General features: G+C 47.8%; 1 protein-coding gene across 1 annotated transcript in view; it reads right to left on the reverse strand.

The window, feature by feature from the left end:
* The window catches only part of LOC119372057 (structural maintenance of chromosomes protein 6), a 75,615-nt gene that overhangs the window by 44,215 nt on the left and 5,311 nt on the right, over positions 1 to 26,089 (reverse strand). Inside the window, exons 4-10 of the mRNA XM_037642508.2 lie at positions 23,935 to 24,040; positions 14,530 to 14,728; positions 12,345 to 12,425; positions 9,107 to 9,208; positions 7,959 to 8,096; positions 5,931 to 6,011; positions 4,822 to 5,222 (exon numbers count right to left, since the gene is read on the reverse strand). Coding sequence (XP_037498436.1) covers positions 4,822 to 5,222; positions 5,931 to 6,011; positions 7,959 to 8,096; positions 9,107 to 9,208; positions 12,345 to 12,425; positions 14,530 to 14,728; positions 23,935 to 24,040 — 1,108 coding nt within the window. The remainder of the gene's footprint in view (positions 1 to 4,821; positions 5,223 to 5,930; positions 6,012 to 7,958; positions 8,097 to 9,106; positions 9,209 to 12,344; positions 12,426 to 14,529; positions 14,729 to 23,934; positions 24,041 to 26,089) is intronic.

Genomic DNA, 26,089 nt, shown 5'->3' on the forward strand with positions numbered 1-26,089 from the left:
TTTATTTTACCAGAAAGAATGGGCCAATGGTCGCATCATGACGCACTGACGCTGCGAGGAGCAGGTGACATGCTGCCCGCATGTCACCACTGTGCTGTAGTGAAGCACACAGTTTTTTCCGCAGGCACGCATTTCAGCTGACCACGATACTTTTTTTCTTTTCTTTTTTTTTTTTGCGCTGACAGCAGCGAGGCCCGCCGTTTTCCCGGGTTTGCGGCAAAAATGGGACCGGGTATTGCTGGAAAACAACCTTTGGAGCTGCAAACTAGAAGGCCAAACGACCACCTCTGATTCCTTTCAGTAATTCAAAGTTCCTTGCATCCCGCTTTTTGTATGTTTCGTTAATTCGAAAACCCACTTAATTCTAAAGTTTTTCACAGTCCCAGTGACTTTGAATTAACGAGGTTTTACTGTATTATACAAGGCATGCACAGGTGTGTAATTAAGGGACGAAATGTGTTGCGTCCCATGACAGTTGCTAGCTCTTTTTAATTCTTAGGACGCTTTCTCGCATGGCATACCGCAGAGAAAGTGACTTTAAGAAACGTTTGGCATGCGATAGATCAAGGCCAGACCGTACAGCTTTTTTTTAACGCGATAGCGTTAAAGAGCTCGTATCGCAGAAATTGCGCTGTCGGCGTCGGGGCCGTTGGTTGTGAGCGAAAAATCATCATCTTGTCCGTGACCGAAAAATCGAAAAAGCTGCAAATAAAATAAATAATAAAAATGTTGGGTCCGAATGAGAATCGAACCCAGGCCGTCTGCGTGGCAAGCAGGTGTTCTACCACACAGCCACGCCTCTGCTTGGAACTGCACTGAAAGTAACTTCCATGCTTCCCAAAAATACGCGTCCTGTATACAGGTGTCACAGTACGAGATGTAATATCGCAGCAGTATTGCGTGGTACAAGTGTACATTGCCATAGGGCGTCACACCATGCCAATATCATAACGACTTCGTGGTTTAAAGACAGCCACCCATTACAAAAGGCGCACACATTAGTGCGCGTATTCCCTTAAGACCACGTAGTGGGTGCATCGCAACTTCGAAGAAGTTTCTCGCGCATAATTGCTCCTGGTTTAAAGCATGCTACCCATTACATAAGGCACACGCCTTAGTGGGCGCATTCTGTTAAACCCTCGTAGTGTTCGAACTGCGCAGTAGGAACAGAATATCGCTATCGCGTTCAGCTCTTAAAGGCGAAGCTTAAGCGTCCCCCAATTTTTTCCCTCAGTCAGCACGAGATTACTGGTGCACAAGGTTCGGCTAGTTTGGCCGTTTTGTAGGCAGGCAGTCAGCTTTATTTGCGCCTGTTAGTAACAGAAAAACATGAATGTTCAGCCAGAAGCAACAAAGGCAGCAGATATTTCCAGACATGGACAAGCAAAAAGTTTGAATTTACCAAATTTGTACAGTGAGGCAGTTTGAATTAACCAGCTTTAAAATACATTGAAAACATAGTGGGCCAACCAAATATTTAAGATTTGTTTGAATTAACCGAAAGTTTGAATTATCAGAGTGAATTATCGCTGGACTCAAAAGGAACCACAAGAGAAGACTCATTTAGAGTCAAAATATGGGACTGAAGATGAAAATATTGGCATTTTTTACACATGGCCAAGGAAAGCCTGTCAATGCATTTGTTATGCAAACATGCACTTGCCTGCAACCTGATCAGTGGCCCTTTGACCACTACGGTGTCGCTATCGACTGACAACAGTAGTGCTCAGTGGTACCTGGACTAGCCTTTGTACATGCACATAAAAACCTAAGAATGTGGACCCAGAAACTGCAGCCCCGATAGCCTGTCTTGCAAGTGGGCGTAGCACTCCCTCGGCACTAAGTACACCTAATCGGCGCCCACAGTTTGGACTGTGAGGAATGTGATATCCCTGATACCGTATTTACTCGCATAATGATTGCAGCCCTAAATTTTGTCGTCAAAATTCGATTTTTTTCCCCCCGTGTAATGATCGCACCCCGAACTTGCCGCAGCGATATGTGGTGTGCCAAGTCTAGCTGATGATCATCGTGTTTACCATGTGTCGAACGTTACGTATATAACTCTTCAAGACTCACCAAGTGAACTGCACGCACCAAATAGATTCCTAATTTTTGCCCACCCTTGGCGGAAACGTGCCGTATTGGGATAGCAATAAAGACAAATGCCGCAGTTTTCACCACATGCCCGCCATGTGTTTCTACGTCTGTGGCAGCTGAACGCGCCCATCTCTGTTTCTGTCCTCCAAAAGCGAACATGGCTAAGCTGTTGCTGCAAATTTACCAATTTAAACGAAATAATTCATTATTTCGACGAAAGAAACTGTTCCGACGCGCGTGACCCGCAGTGTTACAGCCGCAGCCGCCTGTTGGTTGACTTGTTGTCATCCCACAGCAACAAGCTGCCGACGCGTTACCATAATTCCTGGAAAAGCCGCGTCCCCGCCATCACCGCATTTTTTCACCATTCTGTAACGGGGTGGCATGCGTTGTGGTTGCTTGTTTGAGTGCCGGTTCACGATGGGGCAATATGCGAGTTTCACTGCCGCGTTTACGCCGAAGGCGGTTGATTACGTGCTCGAGCACGGCCACCGCGCTGCCGGCAGGCATTTCGGCATCGACGAAATCCGAATTAGATATTGGAAAAATCAGCGTGAGAAGTTCATGGCTTCCAACAGCACTCGCCGGGCTTTCCGCGGACCCAAAACTGGCAAGTTTCCTCACGTTGGGAAGGCAGTCCTCGAATACGTGAGGGACATGCGCAAAGACTGTTGTGTGGTGTCGTAAGAAATGATACGGACGCAGGCACGCACAATTTCCCGGAGGCTGAGAATTGGCACAAAGGACTTCCGCGCTAGTTCCAGCTGGACGACACGCTTCACGCGGCGGAATGGACTGTCACTGAGGCGGCGGACGTCGTTGTGCCAGCGACTCCCATCCGCGTATGAAGACAAAGTCATCGACTTCCATAGGTTTGTCACGAGAATACGCGAGAAGAACGGCTTCCTGTTGTCCAAACAGGCAACGCGGACCAAACACCTTTGACATTCAACATGCCTCTAAGCACTACCGTCAACGAAAAAGGTGCTCGGAGTGTCCTCGTAAAAACGTGTGGTGTGGAGTAAAGTCCCTAGATTTTTCCCTGTTCTTTCTTAAGTACCGACAACCATTGAAGCGCCGTCGACGAATCTCATTGGCTAACGGTCGTTTTCGGTAGCCATGTTCTTCCTAACGCTTGTCCAGCACCCGGTGAAACGCGATCCCCCATTCACTAACGAGAGGGGTTTCACGGGAGGAGAAAGGCACGTCGCGTTAGCATATTGTCCGCTGAAAGATGCGTGGCTAATGTACTTAGACGCGCATGGCTTTGTAAATCTTCCAAGTTAGGAAGAAAATGGCGTCGCACGCCAGCTGCGCGTGAGAGAGGGCCGGGAAAGGAGGCAGTTGTCGCTACTTAAGTCAGAAGGAAAAATCTAGGGACTTTAATGTGGAGAAGCAGCGATGCACCGTGATACTCGCAGTGACGGCAGACGGGCGGAAGCTGCCGCCATATGTCATTCTAAAGCGGAAAACTATTCTGAAGGGAAAGTTTCCACGTGGGATCCACATCCGCGCCAAAGAGAAAGGGTGGCTGACGGCAGAACTCATGGTAGACTGGATAAGGATGGTCTGGGGACGAAGAGCAGGAGCGCTTCTGCTTCCTTCACTGCTTGTGCTTGATAGCTTTCGAGGCCATCTCGTCGACAGTGTCAGCGTTGAAATTAAGGAGCGGCACACGGAACTTCCAGTGATCCCTGGGGGTCCAACGTCGCTGCTACAGCCTCTGGACGTGTCACTAAACAAACCGCTCAAGGACAATGTTCGGAGGCTGTACGCAGAGTGGATGGCGGCGGGTGACCATGATTTCACGCCAAGCGGGAAAATCAGGAGACCGTCCGTGGAAGTCCTTTGCGCATGGATTGTCGAAACGTGGAATAGCTTCTCCAACAAGGTGGTCGCCAACAGCTTCAAGAAGACAGGCATATCTAACGCCCTCGACGGAACAGAAGATAACCTTCTGTGGGACTGCGATGACACTGCCGGTACCATCAGGGAATCGAGCGGCGACAACACTGACACCAGTGACGCTTCAGACTGAATAAAAGTTATGGGGTCAATGAATGAAAAAATTAAAGGGCAATATGCAGTGCATGTAGTTCCTGCATAACGTGTGCATTTATTACAAAGGTAAGCCTTACTCTACTTTTATTTTTGGTTATGTTCATGATAGCTATCATAAGAATTCTGATACGCGACTTGTTTGAAATTTCGGCGCTCAAAATATTATTTCGCAGAAAATTTACCCCGCGTAATGATCGCACCCCAAAATTTGCGTCAATTTTTTTAAAAAAGAAGTGCGACTATTATGCGAGTAAATACGGTACACAAGTTGCACATCTGCCCGTGACATGCTGTACAATGACAATCGCAGATAAAACACTAACCAAATTTCATTTGTAAGTTATCTCAAAATGTTTTATTGAGGCTTCAGCCACACCCTTGTCGTCAGTGTCAAGACTCTCGAGACCGTTATGAAATTATCGCACAAGAGCGGTCAGCCTATGAAACTTCGAGGAGTCTTTGGCAACCCAAGCTTATTCACTACCATCTAATTAACACCTTCCCTCTTTCTCTTTACGCCCCTTTCTCTTCCTCAATGCTTTTTATTTAGGCCAACCTCTCAGCTTTTCTACCACAATAGATCTGTTTCTCTACACCTCTCTCGCTCATACATGCACGTAAATTAAGAACATATCCTTTTCACAAAAATATAAAACCTACTTGATGGCATTCAGTTTTGCGGAGCACTCGTCCACCGACGATTTGACTTGCTCGCAGTGGTGCTCGGAGGTGCGAAGACGCGACCGCAGCTCTCCCTTCCTGGTCTCCAGATCCCTGATCTGTGCCTCACGCTGCGCCCTTTCCTCGGCTTGCTTTCCGTGATCGAACGCGCACAGCTCGTCTATCCGGCTCTTCACGACCTCGGCTTCCTTGCGCTTCGCCGTCAGCTCGCGATCGACGCGCGCCATCGCCTGCTCCTTCTCGCGCAGCTGTTCCTTCTTGATGGTGTACTCCTTGCGACCGGACATCATGGCCGGCTGTACAGCCTGGACGCGCTCGAGAGCCTCGTTCAGCTCGGCCTGAAGATCCTGTTGCAGCTTGGTGTGTGTTTCGATTTTGTTCTGCAATGGCACACATAGAAAAAAAAACACGTGTTATACTGCAGATTTAAGCACAATCAAATGAACCTCATAAACAATTAGGTCAAGGAAAGCATAGGGGACAAAAATTGTTGTCTAACTGCAGTGCAGGAATAATGACGTAAATTGAAACAAACAAAAGTGGACAAAAAATCACCCTTTCCATGGTGGGTCGTCCACTTTAACTCGCTTCAAGGAAGGTTATCGCAGGAAGCTCACCTTCAATACGGTTGTGCCCGTGCACCTTATCAGCAATCGAGCTGTGCTGTGTTTCATGCTATCTCGTAGATAGCATTCAACGCATTAAAGGCTAGCAAGACTTGTAGTGGCCGAGTTTTCAAAAAACAAACAGTTTGATATTTTTAACAGCAAAGGCACCCATTGGTTATTGTTTAGGCCAAGTGAGAAGTGATGACGATCTGGTAACTTGAGAAGAAAGAAATCAGGCTGCCCAGTAACAATCTGCTGTTCGTCGTCATCATTTTGGCCTTTCGTTTCTGCGCAAGCTCCCGTTGGGGTCGCACAAATTGCAACCACGGAGGAAAATGAAATAGGAGGCATGCGCTTCGCTCGGTGGCAAACAGAGCACAGATCAGGTATATTCAGTTTCTATTGATGGTCACAGTCGATAAGAAACTCAACGAGAGGTCATTTCATTCCCGAAATATTTCTGCGTTGGTCCACACTCACATCCACTTCTGCAATCTTCTCCTCCAGCCTTGAGAGTGCCCTGCCTTCCTTCTGGCACGCGGCTTCGGTCTGCAGCATCACCTGTAAATGTAAGGTGTGAGCGGCAAGCATGCATCAGGGGGCACCTACCACCACACACACTCCGTATCACGTTCACTGTGTGGGTGTACGAACACCGTAACCCTGACGTTATTATTCGTTCAATTGTGCATGTAGGCGTACCCCCCCCCCTATGTTCCTGAAGGCAAATGACATTGCTTTCTTGTGATAAGCATGCATATCAGTGATATCCACCTTGGTTTCTTTTGCTTTCACTTTTACTTGCACTAATCAAGCATCATTATTAGATGTAATGAGTTACAGTTAGAAGCCACCTGAAAAGCATAACTGGTTGATGGTAATGTGTGATAGTTTTTGCAACTACATTTTCTGCCCAAAGCTGCCTGATACCAGTAAGGTCAGACATGACAAGTGGATGATAATTATTCAGGGAGTTAGGTGAGGACTTGAGATATTACAACAAGGGTTGGATGCCGGGGTATCCCTTTTGATAATACAGTCAACTGCCGATTTTTCGGACTCCCGATTTTCCGGACATGCTCGAAAATTCGGACGCTTTCGCGGCACCTTCACCAGCCCCATAGACGTCCATGTATTAGAACGTCCGAAATTTCGGACGCTGAAACTTTTCCGTGTCCGATTTTTCGGACTTTCTGCCCAAATTGCAGGTCCGAAAGGCATTATTTGAAGGCCCACCTCTGCTGCGTCTATCATCTTGTAGGTTCAAACCAGCGCTTTCGCGAGTCGATCTGTTTGCGACAGCAGCAGAGTCCAAAAATCAGCTTTGCCGCAATGCCGAAGCGTTATGGGGTGAAGCAGACCAAAAATTCAAAGGGGCCGCTATCACGGCGCCGTGCGGCGATGTCTTTACGGATAAGCAGCGGAAATGCACGGAGGCGTGATCGCGGCAGGTGGCAAACGCGCCAGTACGGCTTAATCGCCGACAACCCTTACGATAAGCATCTTCAGTTAACTGCTCGGTAGTGCATGTGGCCTAGCGCATTTGCATGCGTACTGCACGCATTTAATCTAGGCAAGAATTCAAACGCGCCACGCTGCCATTCCTGCTGCCTCTTTGTGCGAGACCGCCAAGTGCGCCGCACAGACGCGTTGCCTTCACGGACGAAACCAGCTCGTCATTGCCGCGCCTGTGTGTGGTCAGGAACAAAGTGCGCATCACGAACCCTTTCATTATAAATGCGTACGTACGATGTAGCAACAGTACAGTGACGGCGTCAGCTTAGTTGGCGATGTGCTGCACACAACTAGAAACGATCGGCTTGACACGGCAGCAAATGCTCCGTATCGGCGGAGATTCGGCGATGTGTGTGCGCGTCGTTTACATGCGCACACGCATCGGGGAAAACCGGACGAGTCGTCCGCTCTCCCGCCCCAGTCTTTGTGTTCTGCGTCATCGTTTCCAAACGCTCATCATGAGATGCGAACTTGCAAGTAGCGGTTGGCTCGTAGTTAAGCGGGGTTCGCGGCAGGTACCGAATTTGCGAGAGCCTGGGTGCACACCAAAATGCCTGATAATTGTACTGGGAGGCATTAAAGCTATTTCGGACGTGGCTGTGGCGATTTGACCGCTTGAGCGGAATAAAAAAGCATGAATTCGTTTTTTCGGACTGCCCGATTTTTCGGACGATTTCGCGGTCCCTAGGGAGTCCGAAAAATCGGACGTTGACTGTACTAATAATTGTAGGGGTTTAAAGTCTTAATAGCAGTATATGGTTATGAGGGATGCCGTAGTGGAAGGCTCCAGAAGTTTCAACCACCTGGGTTTCTTTAATGTGCGCCTAAATCTAAGTACATAGGCCCCCAAACATTTCACCTCCATCAAAATGCAGCCGCCACAGCCGAGATTTGATCCCGCGACTTTTGATCAGTAGGTGAGCACAATAACCATTTGAGCACCATAGTGGATATTCTCTTTTGATAAGCGCAGAAAAGCGTGAGCCGACTCACATCTTCTTTTTCCTTGACCTTGGCCCAAAGCACCTCGGCTTTCAGCCGCTGCAGCTTGACCCTTTGGTCCTCCAGGTTCTCAAATGCCCGCCACAGCTTTTCGAGCCGCTTCACCTCCCGTTCCAGCTCTGGCAGCAGCTGAGTCACAGAAAAAATATTGAAAACGAAAAAATTACCAAGCCTGAATCAAGGTTAGAAAGCTGTTAATATTTGTTTTTATGTGCTACATACTACAGGCCCTAGAAGAGAACAAGTAGGGTAGACATAATAAAAAAAATTCCACAACATTGCTATGAGGCAGGTAAGACAAGGCATAATAGACACTATCTGAGACAGGTTTCTTAATACGAGTGTTTCGTGCATGCCGTTCCACTCCCTTACTGTTCCAGTAAGGAAAGAGTTCTTAAACTCTTTCCTTATAGTAGTTCTGGCACAGTGCAGCGTTAATGGATGTGGTTGGCATGTCATTTTAGTCTATGGTTGCCAGTGATGAGAGGTACTTAGGATCGATAACGAGCTCTTTAGTCAGGAGCAAGAACAGAAATTGAATCTGCAGAGATTTCCTGTCCAAGTGGATTGGCTTGATAGCATTTGCTTTCGTTAGTTGATCAGATGTAAGCAGTAAATTAAAACCTAAAAACGCAGGAGAGGTGCTTTCTATTGAGGTACAGCATAGACCACTTATAACGCAAGTCACCGGAGTCGTGAATATCTGCACTATAAGTGGTACCGCACTTGTAACCAAAACATTTTTCAAAGGCTGGACATGTGCAGAACATGACCAAAAGGCAGCCACGCGATTCCGACAATCGAGGCATGCGACTGGGGTGTTTCGAAATTTCGAATTATCTTGAACTGGTTGTAGCCTTAGCCTGAACATCTCTGCAGTTTTCTTCGATTTTGAAAAGGCATTTGATGAACGGCTACCCCTAAAGCATTGTCTTAAAATTAATACCTATGCACCAAACTGCATACAAAGTTCCCTCGTTAACCAAGAATTGTCAGCTAATCTAAGAGACCCCAAATGTGTTTTGCAGCTTTTGAATGCTGACTTAAATCACACTATGGGTCCTAGTAAGCTAATGAAACAATCTACGCGACATGCAGGCATCGGGGCGAGTTAGATAACAAACCACCATGAACCATACCTTTTCTTTCAGAGACAGGTCACGGTCTGTCGCCGCCCTTTCTTCGTCAATCTTGGTGTACATAGACTTGAGCTTTTCAAGCTGTGTGGCCTTCATGAAGAACTGAAACACATCACACCAAAAAGTGAGGTTACAATAGATCTCTTTTTGCTGAAGGAACTACCTGCACCTAATATCTTATGTAATACATCAACGAAAAGCAGAATGAGTGAACTTTTCATGCATACAAGCTTCATTAACGAGATTCATGTTATGCGAGCAATATAAATTGCCATAGTGAAGATTAAAGGACAAAATTGAACAGAGTTTGTAAAAACACCCTTCTATCTTAGAAAAAAATATAACAGGAATTATGAGATATACAAAATGTACTGCCATCTACTAGGCACCATCTCTGAAAATTTCGAACTTTTTCACTGAACAGGACTTTCCTGACAAAAATCTTACTGTATGCATTAAAACTGGGCGTGTCATGTGGCAAAGCAGTTCCTCGATGTAAAGCATAGCGTAATGTCGTTCGTCTCGCAGTAAATTGTTGTCTTCTGCTTGGCTTTCTAATCCTACTTGCATTTCTTACAGTTAAAATGTAAGTTTCTATCCTGGCAGGCTGATGCTGAAACGCGAATTGAGACATCAGAAAGCTGGCGGTAACACAACACTAACGAGAAACAGACTCCTGACATGTCAATAAGAAAAAAATGTGATACATTTCACTGGCTATCAAATAGTCTCACAAATTTGTTAGTTCTGAAATAAAAGAATAGAGGCTGCAAAGTGGGTTGAAGATACAGTAAAACCTCGGTAATTTGTACTCGGTTAATTGGGAATCCCGGATAATTTGTATTATTTGCGCGGTCCCAAATTTTTACATGTAAATTTAACCGGATAATTGGTGCGGCCAGTCTGCGACTTCCCGGTTAATTGGCACACTTGGCCGCGACTTCCAAGATATGCAAAGGGTGTTGCGAATCTCGGAGGCTGTAACTAAAACATGCATTTTTTTTTTTGATGTACAGATCTCGAAGGCCATGTTTTTTTTTTTACCGGAAATATGTCGTAGACGCCATGTTTTAGCAATTGCCAGGCGGCGATGCGTGCGGTTGCGATCATGATCACCATCATCTCAACAGTGATGTTAGCCACTCTAGCGAAGTGAATGTTTTGTGGAGTCTTTGTGCCATTTGGATGTCGGCTGGCGAGCATTGTGAGATTCGGTGCGACTGCTCCATTTGTCTCCTGTCTCCGCTTGAGTGTCTTCCCTGTGAATTTAGTTGATTGAGGTGTGCTTGGAAGGAAGATGCCGAAGTACAAGAGCTTGTCCCTGCACGAAAAGGTGTGCTTAATTGAAGAGGCCAGCAAGTCGACGGCGTCGAAAACGGCTCTCGCCGAAAAGCACCACGTGCCTCTGTCAACGCTGTGCAACATCAAGAATAAGGAGAAAATTCTCGATGCTTACAGCAACACGCACTCGTCAAAGCGTACATGAGTACGCCCGCCTACGTACGCCGACGTTGAAGCAGCTCTGATCGACTGGCTGCAGAAAGCCAACGCAGCACACCTTCCTGTGAATGGGACCATATTGCGTGAGAAGGCCAACTAGCTGGCGCTGCAACTTGGACATTCTGAGTGTAAATGCAGCAATGGATGGTTTTGCCGATTTAAGGAGCGCAACAACCTGACATTTGTGATTGTTTGTGGCGAGAGTGGCAGCGCGGATCAGTCTGTTGTCGACGGCTGGAAGCAGCACACCTTGGCTCCACTACTCGCCAAGTACGAAGCAGCAGATGTTTACAACCTTGATGAAGCTGCTCTGTTCTACAAAATGTTGCCTACGAAGACGTTCGCTTTGAAGGGGGCAGACATTAAGGGGCGGAAACAGAACAAAGATAGAATCACTGTTTTGTTTGGTGCAAGCATGTGCGGTGAGCACAAGCTGCCACTGCTTGTTATTGGGAAGACAGAAAAGCCTCGTTGTTTCAAAAATGCACGACTGCCATCCAAGGATGACCTGATCTATAAAAACAACAAGAAAGCTTGGATGACGGCTGCACTCTTTGAAGAATACGTGCGGCACCTTGACCGCAAGTTTGCGGCCGCAGGGCGCAGCGTTTTGTTCGTCGTCGATAATTGCCCAGCTCACGGCGGCATTCAGAACCTGCAGGCAATCAGGCTGGTCTTTCTACCCCCGAACACGACGTCGCTATCGCAGCCGATGGACCAGGGCGTCATACACCATACCAGGAAAATATATCGCTACAATCTGTTGAAGCGAATGCTCCTTTGCTATGACAACGGAAAAGAGTATAACATTGACCTCCTCGGTGGTATTTGCCTCATTGTTCACGCATGGAGGCAGGTGGAGGCCACCGTTATTCGACGGTGTTTTGAGCACGCTGGTTTTGTGAAAGAAGAGGCAACCTCCGCTGAATTTGCTGTCACCGCTGTCACTTGCCCGTTTGATGAAGAAGGGGAGACTCTCTGTGCTCGATATGAGGCTTTGCACGCGGACGAGGAGTGCACTCCAATCGGATTCTCAGAGTACGCAAATGTCGAGTGCACAGTGCAGACGTGTTACGCCGACATCGACAGCGAGATAGCTGCGAGATCGACCGATTCGGCCTCTAATGTTGACAGCGATGACGAGCCCTCCCGAGCACCCCCTTTGGCGGATGTCATCGATGCCTTGAGTGTTGTGCGCAGCTTCGTCGAGTGCAACGGCGGCGAGGCTGAGATGCTGCGCCTCATTGACAGGCTGGAAAATATGACTTTCAGCTGGGAACTACCGAACGCGTCAGTCACGCATGGAGGAATTTTTCTCCAAGTAGGCTGACTTGTCACAATAAAGGTGTGACTTCCGTACATCACGTTTTCTGGCTGATTTCTTGGATTTCGTGTTGTTTCGGATAATTGGGAATCCCGCTTAATTGGGATATTTTTCTCGGTCCCGAGGCCTTCGAATTAACGAGGTTTTACTGTATACTTAAGCCGCCACTGAACAGAATATTCAACAAGATAATCAATTACTAATAATTTCTGGGGTTTCACGTGTTGGAGCTATGATATGATTACGAGGCCCATCATGGTGGAGGACGAGAGGTTAATTTTGACCGCCTGGGCTTCTTTAACCTGCCGCTGAATTGCAGCACACGGGTGTTTTCTGCATTTCACCACCACTGAAATGCAGCCGCCATGTCCGGGAATAAAAAATATTTGAGAAGAGATGCAGAGGATTCCTCACGTTGTACTTGTCCCGGGCGCTCTTGCTCTGGAGGAAATTCCGGCTCGTTTCTTGATTCAAGATCATGACAGGATTGTCGATCTGTTTTGGAAAGAATGGACACGTTGTAAATGTCAGGTGTTCACATCGAACAGACTAGGTGAAGAGCAATAAAGGCTATGACCTTTATCTACTAGTTTTGCCGATGGAGCCAAAATGCATCATTATTGTTGTTGAATGCTGCAATAATGACACAAAACTGATTCACAAAGTTAGTTTGGAATCAACAGTCTTAGAAGGAAATAATCATTATTTGGGTTTTACGTCCCAAAACCATGATAGGGTTATGAGAGACTTTGTAGTGTAGGGCTCTGGAAACTTCGACCACATGGGATTCTTTAAAGTGCACCTAGATCTCAGCACGTAGGCCTCTAGCATTTTGCAGACATAAAAATTCGGCCGGCGTGACTGTATCTCAATCCCACAACCTTCGGGTCAACAGTCAAGCACCATAACCACTAGACCACCGCCGTGAGTAATTTTATAAGGGAAGGGCCCACCAAGCGTCGCTACGTAGACCACTTTTTAAAGGGGTCATGAACCACTTTTCCAAGTAATGATCTAATGGCCTCAGTATCGGAGTGTACTGCCTCCCGAATCGATTGCCGCAAAAATTTCTCGAATCCGTCAAGAATCAGCGGAGTTACGGGGGTTTGGCGCACGCTCCCAGCGCTTTCTCTCTTTTCTCGTGCCGGCGAGGGCACTGGAAGCTAGACAGGGAGGGATGGCATGGGGGAAAGAAGTTACGCCAGCGCGCGTCATGAAACGCGATCGCTCTCCCGCTGTGATTGGCTTGCGCGAGTGCGGCTACCGTGTACTGAGGAGTGCGGCGCCGGCAAGTGGCGGCCCCCCGCGGCAAGAAGCGCATCTGATCCGAACGCCGCTCTCGATTTACGTCGGCTATCGGCCAATAAGCATGCTATGTCTCTTGCGACGTACAGCGGACAGACGCCCCGCCCACCGACGAGAGTGAGAACCGGCCTCTGTTTGAAAAGAGGGTGCCTGGGGAAACGGCAACTTCGCGCTCCTCTTGTGGCCATTACGCGGCGCGCACGACTGTAATATTTGGCAGAGCAGTTCATAGCCGTGTCAGCTTTCCGCAGGATGTGTTTTTTCAATCAGCCCAAGGGGTGCTTCATGACCCCTTTAAATGACAATGGCAATGAAATTTTACTTAGACTAAATTGGTTATACGCGATAGACTATGGCAAACCAGTTCTGCAGAATCCCACAATGTGGAGGAAGAGTTATGGAAGGTTAATGGCACGTAAAATTGGCGTCCACCTTTGTTGTAGCACACAGCTACGAAGAAGTCCATACTTCGTTTTTATCACTACCCTTACTCAACAATAAAGAATAACGAAACAGACATTTCACCAACGATGCAGGTGGCGAAACATGTATGTTCGACTTTAGAACAAAGGCCTCTCCTAATCATTTCCAACCCACTCTGTATCTCACCAGCCAACTCCATTTGACGCCAGCAAATCTGCGATTTTCATAGCTCTATCTAACCCTTTGTCATACTCGGCCGCACTTCTCATCTCTTGGTAACCATTACATCACTCTGAATGACCATTGGTTATCTGTCCTCATGACGTGACCTGCCCACATCCATCTTTTTCTCTTGATATCAATTACAATATCAGCTACTCCTGCTTGTTATTTCATCTATTCTGCAGTCTTCCTATCTCTTAGAATCCCACCTATCATTTTTCGTTCCATTGCGTGCTATGTGGTTTTTAGCATCTGCCCAAGTTCCCTCGTTTTTCTCCAAGTTCCTGCCCCATATGTTAGAGCTGGCAAAATTAAATGGTTACACATCTTCCGCTTTGGTGAAAGTGGTAAGTTGCCGGTTGTGGATCAAGAATATATAAGGAGAAACTTAATCATTGTTGTGGCTTTACGTCCCAAAACAAGGATATGATTACGAGGGAGTCATGGTGGTGGGCTCCGGAAATTTTGGCCACCCGGGGTTCTTTAATGTGCACCTAAATCTAAGTACACAGGTCTCCAGCATTTTGCCTCCATCGAAATGCGGCCGCTGCGGCTGGGATTCGATCCCGTGACCTTCGGGTCAGCAGATGAGCGCCATAACTACTAGACCACTGTGACGAGTCTAAGGAGGCACTTCAACCAATGTTACCTGGATGTTGAAGTGGTCTATAATGCGAGTCAGCTCCTCCCTCTTGCTCGAGATCACGGCACCGTTGCAGGATTTGATCTTGTAGTGTGACGAGCCGTCGGCAGTTAACCTCCTGGTGATTGATATGGAGTCTCCATACTCGTCGTGCTTGAAAGCCTCGGGGCCCTTATTCTGAAGCTTGATTGTCACCTCTGCCGCGCTGTAAAACAACAAGAACAAGGATGCTTCAACTCGGCGGTCTTTATGTGCCAAAACCACGATACTATTACAAGGCATGCCGTAGTGGGGTGTTCCGGATTAATTTTGAACACCAAAGATTTCTTCTAAACCTTGGTACACAGGCTTCGCCTCCACTGAAATGCAGCCACGGCGGCTCGGTGTCGAACCCGCGGCCTAGCACGAGGTTGTACACTCAAACCTCGATATAACGAACACGGATATAACGAATTATCGGTTATAACGAAGTAAATGAAGAATAGTCTTGTCATAGATACAATGTTACAAATAAACGCTTATAACGAATTTTCGGATATAACGAAGTTATTTTCGTGGCATATGTGACTTTGTTATAATGAGGTTTGAGTGTATAACAACAGAAAGCAAAGTATGAATAAGGCAGTAAAGAGAGAAAAAAGAAAAAGTAAAATTGTACAAGGGCAAAAGGCAAGTAGCTATTCTACCTTGAAGTTCGTGCTCCCCAGCTAGCTGCAACATCATGGATCTTGACGGTGTATGAGCAGACCTAGTTAGTTTTAACTTTCAGTATTATAACGCGTGCAACCACTCTACCATTTGAGCTACCACAGTGGCTATTCTGCCACCTTCTCTCTTGACTACTTGCTTAGTTACTAGCTTAATTAGGCAACTCTGTGTAGATCAAACTTGTCTTTATGTACGCAGTCGTGGCATATCCAGAAGCTTTATTGAAGCCAGGGTAACTGGCTCACAGAAGAAAAAATGCCAGGGGAGCAAAGTTTCCTATCTGAGAAAGCAAGCTATACTTGTCTGTTTTTTTTTCCCCAACTGTCAACACATGGGCCCGTCAGTTTTAGCTGATATCATAACCCGCAAAGATTGGGGTTGTGTTACATTCGAGTAAGTATGCATTTTTGTTGTTTTTTTCGGATGGTACCAAAGAGGCATCGTATGAAGCGGCGTCGGAGTAAAATCTCGTCGCATAATTAAGGTTTTTGATATATTTCTATGAGGGTTTTGCAGGGACCAAATTGATTCATCATAAAATATTAGTCGTAGCACAACCAGGGGAAGTACAATCGAGGTTCCACTGTATTTGTTTACAAGATGTCAGATTTGGCCTCCTTGACTGCATAATAGCTACTATATGCTACTTATAATTAGACAAGGCTCTTTGGCTACAAGGTCTGCTTCAATGTAACCAAATACCCAAGGTAGCGCATGAAAGGACTGCCACTGCCGCAGCTAAGCTGGCAGTGTTGTGTACCAGACCCTGCCCTGGGAGCCTAAAATAAGCAGCTAATATTACCGTATTTACTCGAATCTAACGCGCACCTTTTTTCCGGAAAAGCGAGTCCCAAAATCGCATGCGCGTTAGAATCGAGTACCGAAAAAAAAAAAGAAACTCGGTTATCGTATTGCCATCGACATTTCAAAATGGCCGCCTCCTACGATTTCTGCGATGTTTTCAGTTCGTACGTGTGCTGAGGAGATTGTCATCCCGTTCTGCGTTCGCATCGACGGCATGGAAGTGCCGACTCTAAATACTCGACGAGTGTACCACGATGCCGCATTTAAAAGAACGGTTATTACATGTGCAGAGAGACGGACGGAAATCGGGCCGCATCGCGGTCGTTCGGATATAGTTCGGAGTTCCCGAAACGTGCGTGCGAGACTGGCGCAAACAGAAGCAGAAGATTTTTTACAGCAAAGCTTCACGAAAAGGTTTCAGTGGACCAAAGCAGGGCCGGTTTCCCGAAATCGAAGAGCGTTGACAGCGACAAGGAGTTGTCCGACAGCGACGAGGACTGATCCATTACGCGACTCGTATCGCCGCCGTAGTGGTGACAGTTTTAGCGGCAAGGCCCGCTTTTTGACTTTGTGTTTTACTTTTTTGAAACATTAGTTTTCTAAAACCTAAATACATGTTCTTCTGAATGTGCGAAGTTTGACTCCTACGGACTTTTTTTTGTTCTTTTCTCTCACGAAAAATGGGTCCGCGTTACAATCGATGTATTACTTTTTTTTTTTTTTTGGTCGCGGAAAACGGGTGCGCGTTACAATCGAGGGCGCGGTAGAATCGAGTAAATACGGTATGACGTTAAGGTGGTAGGCACCTTTAAAAGTCAAATTTTTTTTTTTTTTTCAAGAGGTCGATATTTAGTTTTTGGCTTTTCGTGCACGCCCAAACATTCAAAAATATGTTGCAAGAAAAATTATCCTCCTACCATCATTGCTTTGCAAGTTGCAGCAAGTTTTCCATACCCTATGCTTGTATAGAGAAACCGAAACCACATTGTTTTTTTTCGAAAGTAAGTGTTGTTTCGTCTATATTAATGATATTCAAAATATTTTATAAATTTTATTGTGACTTTTACATAAGAGGATGTCATTAAATATAATTTTGTGTTTCTAATTGTTTTTAAATCTCTAAAAAAAGCCATAGGGGGGACGCACACCTCTTGCAAGCTCTGAAACCTTTGTTTGCGTTTTTCTCAAAATAAGAATTTGCTCCAAGTCACGTGATGCCAACTTTCATAACTTTTTCCTCAGTGTGTACTTCGAACTGACATTTTGTATAATAGTTTACAACATATATATCTGTGCAGTGAACTAGAATAAAAGAAAGTGATGGAATATTTTTAAATGAGATAACTGATATTTATTCTCCAACCAAAGTTACGAAGACACGTAAAAACCCGACGTTTCGGAACCAGCTCGGTTCCTTCCTCAGGGGGGACTGCGGCGGCTTGGCAGCGGCCTCTTTAAGGCACTCTCGCGGCGGTTAACGACCCCACGCATTATCGAGGAGCGTAGCCCATGCGCATACACCGGGGGGAGAGTTCCGAGTGAACGGTTGATATTTTGAGTGGTCCTCTGTATATGCCACGACTCCAGTAGTAACCTCCTCCTCCACTTGGTTTCACTTTCGAGGATGGCGGTTCCGTTGAAGTCTATTCTGTGGTCAAACGTCTCTGCGTGCTCGGCGACGGCGCTGCGTTCTTTGTTGAGTTTACGGACGTCGTTGACGTGTTGCCTAATCCGTTCGGGGAAGTTTTTGGTCTCGCCGATGTATGACGAGGGGCAGTCGGCACACGGTATTTTGTAAACGACGCCGGGCGCCCTGTCTTTTGTTGGTCGGTCTTTCGGGCGGGGAAGGAAGCGGCCCAGCGTGCATGAAGGCACGTGCGCGATGTGCACGCCTTCTTTCCTAAAAATCCGAGCCAACGCCTCGCTGGCTCCCTGGACGTATGGGACCGACACGCGTTTTGGAGAGCTGTTCGTCAATGCTGGCTGGGAGTCGCGTAACCTCTTTTTCTCTGCGCGGCGGGCGACGGATCGAATGAAATTTCTGGGATAACCGTTTTTTCTGAGGTCCGCAATTACGCGGGCCTCTTCTTTCCGGCGTTCCGTGTCAGTGGAACATATCTTTTTGGCTCTCTGAAGTAATGTGGACACAACGGAGGCCTTGTGGGTGGAGGGATGGGACGAATCGTATTGAAGGTACCGGCCGGTGTGCGTCGGCTTCCTGTAAACGGAGAACTCCAAGTCACTGCCCCTTCTTGCCACCTGGACGTCGAGAAAGGGGAGGGTGCGGTCGCGTTCACACTCGACCGTGAACTGTATGGCTGGGTGAACGGAATTTAGGTGCAGTCTGAAGTTTTCAATTTCAGATGTCTTCATGACACAAAAGCAATCGTCCACGTAGCGAAGAAAGAGCTTGGGTCGCGGCGAGAAGGAGCCAAGTGCTTCCCTTTCTATATGTTCCATGGTCAGGTTTGCCATTGTGACGGAGATGGAGGCTCCCATTGCGGTTCCACTGTTTTGCCTGAAGATTGTTCCTTTGTAGGAAAAATACGTGCTGGACAGGCAGAATTCCAGTAGGCGGCAGAGTTCGTCAACAGTGAGTGGGGTCCTTTGACTCAAGCCATCGTCACCCTCAAGAGCAGCACGGGCACAGGATACAGATAAGGGTACCGGCACATTGGTGAACAAAGATACGACGTCGAACGAGACCAGGCTCTCGTCTTCGTCGATGCTCACCTCTGATGCTAGCTGCACGAAATGGCTGGAGTCGCGGACATGAGTTGGGGTATTCCGGGTGAGAGGGGCGATGATTCGGTGCAGGAAGCCTGAAAGGGCTCGGCATGGAGAGGAAGTGAAGTCGACGATCGGTCGGAGGGGGGGCGCCAGGCTTGTGAATTTTGGGTAGTCCGTAGAAACCCGGTGCGGAGCCGTTGCGGCAGATTAGACTTAGGTAGAGTGCTTTTAATTGTGGGTGGTGCTTGAAAATTTCGGAGAGTAGCTTGTTTAGCTGAGTCTGAGTTTGCTTCGTCGGATCCTTTTTTAGCTGCGTATATGCGTCACCCTCTAAAAGGGCCGAAATCTTCCGGTCATAGTCCCGGCTGTCCAGCACCACCGTTGAGTTGCCCTTGTCAGCGGGGAGGATGACAATGCTCTGATCTTGTCGGAGTTCCCGAAGGGCTTTGCTCTCTTCTGCGGTCAAGTTCTTTTTCCCTTGTGACGGCAATTTCGAAAGGATTCCAATTGATTTTAGTCTAATTTCTTCTCTGGCGCTTGGCCTCACACTCTGGACGGCTTCCTCTACAGCCGCGACGACTTTCGATAAACGGGGCGTCGTTGACACGTTATACCCGTGTCCCTTTGCCAGAACAGAAGTTTCCCGATTAGTGAGTGGGCGGGATGACAAATTGGTCACAAACCTGGGATTTGGGTTGCCTTGGGGCGAACCCCGGTCCAACAGGTGAGAAAGTTTCCTATCCTGCGCGGTCCGATGCCTGTCTGCAGACGACGCCGCCACGGAGTCCGCGAATGCGTCGATCGGAGGCATCAATCCAGGAATGCGGTGCTGAAGTTTACGCTTGGCGAAGAACAGGTCTAATTCCTTTTTCCGCAGAGAGGCGTTGATTTCGTGCAGGCGGGCGTTGACCAGCCGTTGTTCTGCTCTCATGACGATTTCCATACCTTCGGGGGTCGAGACAGGGCGTTTCAGGCGTAGGCTTTGAGGGACGACTTTCCTATCTTTGCAGGTGCGATTGAAGTCCAGATGAGTTTTGAAGACTGATATTCCCTCCTTGATGCGTATGTAGCGCTTGACTAGCTGCATGGTATCGCGGCCGAAGTCCTGGCTGATTGAATTGAAGGTAAACATTAGACAGAAGTCTGTCTGGTTGGGTAAGTAAACTGAGATAACTGATATTATTCTCCAACCAAAGTTACGAAGACACGTAAAAACCCGACGTTTCGGAACCAGCTCGGTTCCTTCCTCAGGGGGGACTGCGGCGGCTTGGCAGCGGCCTCTTTAAGGCACTCTCGCGGCGGTTAACGACCCCACGCATTATCGAGGAGCGTAGCCCATGCGCATACACCGGGGGGAGAGTTCCGAGTGAACGGTTGATATTTTGAGTGGTCCTCTGTATATGCCACGACTCCAGTAGTAACCTCCTCCTCCACTTGGTTTCACTTTCGAGGATGGCGGTTCCGTTGAAGTCTATTCTGTGGTCAAACGTCTCTGCGTGCTCGGCGACGGCGCTGCGTTCTTTGTTGAGTTTACGGACGTCGTTGACGTGTTGCCTAATCCGTTCGGGGAAGTTTTTGGTCTCGCCGATGTATGACGAGGGGCAGTCGGCACACGGTATTTTGTAAACGACGCCGGGCGCCCTGTCTTTTGTTGGTCGGTCTTTCGGGCGGGGAAGGAAGCGGCCCAGCGTGCATGAAGGCACGTGCGCGATGTGCACGCCTTCTTTCCTAAAAATCCGAGCCAACGCCTCGCTGGCTCCCTGGACGTATGGGACCGACACGCGTTTTGGAGAGCTGTTCGTCAATGCTGGCTGGGAGTCGCGTAACCTCTTTTTCTCTGCGCGGCGGGCGACGGATCGAATGAAATTTCTGGGATAACCGTTTTTTCTGAGGTCCGCAATTACGCGGGCCTCTTCTTTCCGGCGTTCCGTGTCAGTGGAACATATCTTTTTGGCTCTCTGAAGTAATGTGGACACAACGGAGGCCTTGTGGGTGGAGGGATGGGACGAATCGTATTGAAGGTACCGGCCGGTGTGCGTCGGCTTCCTGTAAACGGAAGTTATCTCAGTTTACTTACCCAACCAGACAGACTTCTGTCTAATGTTTACCTTCAATTCAATCAGCCAGGACTTCGGCCGCGATACCATGCAGCTAGTCAAGCGCTACATACGCATCAAGGAGGGAATATCAGTCTTCAAAACTCATCTGGACTTCAATCGCACCTGCAAAGATAGGAAAGTCGTCCCTCAAAGCCTACGCCTGAAACGCCCTGTCTCGACCCCCGAAGGTATGGAAATCGTCATGAGAGCAGAACAACGGCTGGTCAACGCCCGCCTGCACGAAATCAACGCCTCTCTGCGGAAAAAGGAATTAGACCTGTTCTTCGCCAAGCGTAAACTTCAGCACCGCATTCCTGGATTGATGCCTCCGATCGACGCATTCGCGGACTCCGTGGCGGCGTCGTCTGCAGACAGGCATCGGACCGCGCAGGATAGGAAACTTTCTCACCTGTTGGACCGGGGTTCGCCCCAAGGCAACCCAAATCCCAGGTTTGTGACCAATTTGTCATCCCGCCCACTCACTAATCGGGAAACTTCTGTTCTGGCAAAGGGACACGGGTATAACGTGTCAACGACGCCCCGTTTATCGAAAGTCGTCGCGGCTGTAGAGGAAGCCGTCCAGAGTGTGAGGCCAAGCGCCAGAGAAGAAATTAGACTAAAATCAATTGGAATCCTTTCGAAATTGCCGTCACAAGGGAAAAAGAACTTGACCGCAGAAGAGAGCAAAGCCCTTCGGGAACTCCGACAAGATCAGAGCATTGTCATCCTCCCCGCTGACAAGGGCAACTCAACGGTGGTGCTGGACAGCCGGGACTATGACCGGAAGATTTCGGCCCTTTTAGAGGTGACGCATATACGCAGCTAAAAAAGGATCCGACGAAGCAAACTCAGACTCAGCTAAACAAGCTACTCTCCGAAATTTTCAAGCACCACCCACAATTAAAAGCACTCTACCTAAGTCTAATCTGCCGCAACGGCTCCGCACCGGGTTTCTACGGACTACCCAAAATTCACAAGCCTGGCGCCCCCCTCCGACCGATCGTCGACTTCACTTCCTCTCCATGCCGAGCCCTTTCAGGCTTCCTGCACCGAATCATCGCCCCTCTCACCCGGAATACCCCAACTCATGTCCGCGACTCCAGCCATTTCGTGCAGCTAGCATCAGAGGTGAGCATCGACGAAGACGAGAGCCTGGTCTCGTTCGACGTCGTATCTTTGTTCACCAATGTGCCGGTACCCTTATCTGTATCCTGTGCCCGTGCTGCTCTTGAGGGTGACGATGGCTTGAGTCAAAGGACCCCACTCACTGTTGACGAACTCTGCCGCCTACTGGAATTCTGCCTGTCCAGCACGTATTTTTCCTACAAAGGAACAATCTTCAGGCAAAACAGTGGAACCGCAATGGGAGCCTCCATCTCCGTCACAATGGCAAACCTGACCATGGAACATATAGAAAGGGAAGCACTTGGCTCCTTCTCGCCGCGACCCAAGCTCTTTCTTCGCTACGTGGACGATTGCTTTTGTGTCATGAAGACATCTGAAATTGAAAACTTCAGACTGCACCTAAATTCCGTTCACCCAGCCATACAGTTCACGGTCGAGTGTGAACGCGACCGCACCCTCCCCTTTCTCGACGTCCAGGTGGCAAGAAGGGGCAGTGACTTGGAGTTCTCCGTTTACAGGAAGCCGACGCACACCGGCCGGTACCTTCAATACGATTCGTCCCATCCCTCCACCCACAAGGCCTCCGTTGTGTCCACATTACTTCAGAGAGCCAAAAAGATATGTTCCACTGACACGGAACGCCGGAAAGAAGAGGCCCGCGTAATTGCGGACCTCAGAAAAAACGGTTATCCCAGAAATTTCATTCGATCCGTCGCCCGCCGCGCAGAGAAAAAGAGGTTACGCGACTCCCAGCCAGCATTGACGAACAGCTCTCCAAAACGCGTGTCGGTCCCATACGTCCAGGGAGCCAGCGAGGCGTTGGCTCGGATTTTTAGGAAAGAAGGCGTGCACATCGCGCACGTGCCTTCATGCACGCTGGGCCGCTTCCTTCCCCGCCCGAAAGACCGACCAACAAAAGACAGGGCGCCCGGCGTCGTTTACAAAATACCGTGTGCCGACTGCCCCTCGTCATACATCGGCGAGACCAAAAACTTCCCCGAACGGATTAGGCAACACGTCAACGACGTCCGTAAACTCAACAAAGAACGCAGCGCCGTCGCCGAGCACGCAGAGACGTTTGACCACAGAATAGACTTCAACGGAACCGCCATCCTCGAAAGTGAAACCAAGTGGAGGAGGAGGTTACTACTGGAGTCGTGGCATATACAGAGGACCACTCAAAATATCAACCGTTCACTCGGAACTCTCCCCCCGGTGTATGCGCATGGGCTACGCTCCTCGATAATGCGTGGGGTCGTTAACCGCCGCGAGAGTGCCTTAAAGAGGCCGCTGCCAAGCCGCCGCAGTCCCCCCTGAGGAAGGAACCGAGCTGGTTCCGAAACGTCGGGTTTTTACGTGTCTTCGTAACTTTGGTTGGAGAATAAATATCAGTTATCTCAGTTTACTTACCCAACCAGACAGACTTCTGTCTAATGTTTACCTTCAATATTTTTAAATTCACAGCTAATTTTGCAAATAGGCTAAGTCTAAATTAGCTCCTTTTCCCTGTCTTCTTGGTTTTTTTAACATTACTTCCTTGATATTTGCTGCATAAAATTTATCCTAGTTCATTGCATAGCTCCAACCTTTAGTTACACAAACGCCAAAGCTTTACTGAATTAAGCCACCCATTAGTCACTTATCACGGCTCGTGTGACTACCACTTTTAAGGCAATTTTTGACGAAGATCGCCTCCCCAAAAAATAAATAATCAATATTTTGCACTATAAATGGCTGGGTAAGTTAAATAAGACATGCTTTTTTCGAAGAAAAAGTTATTTCGACGCTGACTGCTCCTAAAAAAAATTTTTTTTTGAGTAGCCTACACTCTCTTCCATCAATGCTAACTTGTAACGGCAGCACCACAGAAATTGGCAGGCTGTTTTCTCCTTAGCGGTGTTCCTCCACACTACCAAGCAAGTCTCCACAAATGAATGGGACACACCGTTTCCCTGTTTCCACGAGGCTTTTGACGCTGGTCCCACGCGAAGCAGTGTTTGCCTTTCCTCCAAGGCCGATGATTAGGGATGTGAGAATTGCACTTTTCCCACCTGGCAAAAAAGAAAGAGAGAAAGAGAGAGTGGAAGAATGAGCATTAAATACGGATAAAGTCGATGCTCGTATGAGTTGGAATGACATACAAAAATTTAAGTGCATGAGACAGGATAACAATGCAAATGGACACAAAAAATAGTGAAGTAGTCTCTGTTCTTCTTGCACTATTCTTCCGTCTTGTGCATCCTTTTAAATTCTAGTGTGAAATAGTACTGCCATACTGTCACAATCAAGCCATGGAAAATAGTATAACCCTGTTACAACAGATCTGCTTACAACAGACATTCAGATACTACAGACTAATTTGCGACGTTATGCCAACCTCCCTATCTGTTCCATTGATTGAGCTTCATTTACAACGGATTCTGGCACAACGGACATTCGGATATAATTGACTAAAATATGTGGAGAGCAAGGTGGCCAGGACCCCTTTACAGTGGACTTTTCTGCCACCGACATTCTAAATTCAACAACTTCAGACTTCAAACATCGATTGGCATACCTTCGGGGCGGGAACAGCGTGCCGGATATCGACGTACCAATTTAAGAACAAAGGCCGCCAATCTGTCAGTGATCAGTTATGCCTAGCTGCGCCGACAAAAATTCGGCGCGCAGCGTGGTTGGTCTTGCGTTTTGGGGCGCCGACGCGTGAAATTGCTAGCCGCTGCCACCGCTGCTCCGAGCAGTCCCTGCATGGTGAGCTTGGCACGCTGCCGAAGCGTAAAATGCCCATACGCAGTTTCGAGGAGCCAGCGGGTGATGTGATTCGTTGCTTGCGACGGAGCACATTGTGGCTTCTTCGCTCTCGCATGTTCCCTAACGCGATGTTCTTGCCTGCAAAGTTCAGATTTGTCTTGTACATGGGCGCCGTGAGCGTAGTTAGGCCTAGCCACAACATCGAGCAAAAGCTCGGTTGCGATGTGCCAGATGTTTCAAAGTACGTCGTGCTCGATCGCGATTAGAAAGACTTGTCCCCGGATGGTCTTCGTCACGAGGTTCGAAGTGTTGATGAGCAGAACCTCTAACCGCGGGTCTGAAGAGTCGGTCCGAGACGCGCGTCTGTGATGTTTGTGAAGAGTGCGGCACGATATCGTAATCTGACGATTGAGCTTCCGCTTGAAGCTGCCAAAGTAAAGGGTAATTATATTCTAAATGATCGTCTGCCCGTGAACACAGAACAAGTGCAAATGTGTCAGTAAGTAGCACGATTTTCGACAGCCGTGACCTCGCGACGCGCAAGCCGACGCTGTCCCGGAGCGAGCATCGAATTGGCAGAAGCAGCCAATCGGAGGCCTCGAAACGAACGTCAAACATTTACTTTTGCTTTTGTACACTTGTTTCTGAATGGAGGAGCTAGCTGAAGTGGGGAATTTGAATACAGAAAAATGCTCTTTCCAATGAGCCCAGAATGGCGGGGCCCAGTTGCGTCAGTGCGGAGTTATAATTCTTTTTAAACGCTGTTTTTGTTTGTTTGTTTTTCTGCGATTTCCACATTAATTTTTGCCACCTCGGCAGGCGCAGCAAATTCTTTACAGCACTTCTGTGTAGTTTTCAGTGAAGATATTTTGGAATCAAATAGAAAAAGGGCTACAGAAACAGAAAATGTGACTTTCAGAAAATCGATTTTTTTTTTGTTATTTCCCGCTGCAAGAAAGCCGCAGCCCCCATTAAGAATAAATCCGTTCTTTGACCGCGTTTGTGACTCGTTATTCTCTCCGGTTATAACAGACCCATTCAGCGTTTACATAAAAGTCTGTTCTAACAGTATACTTGGATTTTACATACTCCCTTTACAACAGACCAAAATCCTCTTCATTATGAAGGTCTGTTGTAATGAGGTTATACTTAGTTAAGCTGTCAGAGATAATAGGTATTGATGAACACTTGCTATTTCTAAATTGTAATGCTTCTTTTATAACGATGAACTCTAATGTCGCAATAGTAGTTGCAATGTCCAACGACAGATGGTGCTGCAGCACTACTCTGCACCACTGAAAAAGCACAAGGGAAAGCACAGACGTCACGAGACAAGGGTCTCATGAGGT

This window comes from Rhipicephalus sanguineus, chromosome 10, assembly GCF_013339695.2.
Source record: "Rhipicephalus sanguineus isolate Rsan-2018 chromosome 10, BIME_Rsan_1.4, whole genome shotgun sequence".
Taxonomy (NCBI): domain Eukaryota; kingdom Metazoa; phylum Arthropoda; class Arachnida; order Ixodida; family Ixodidae; genus Rhipicephalus; species Rhipicephalus sanguineus.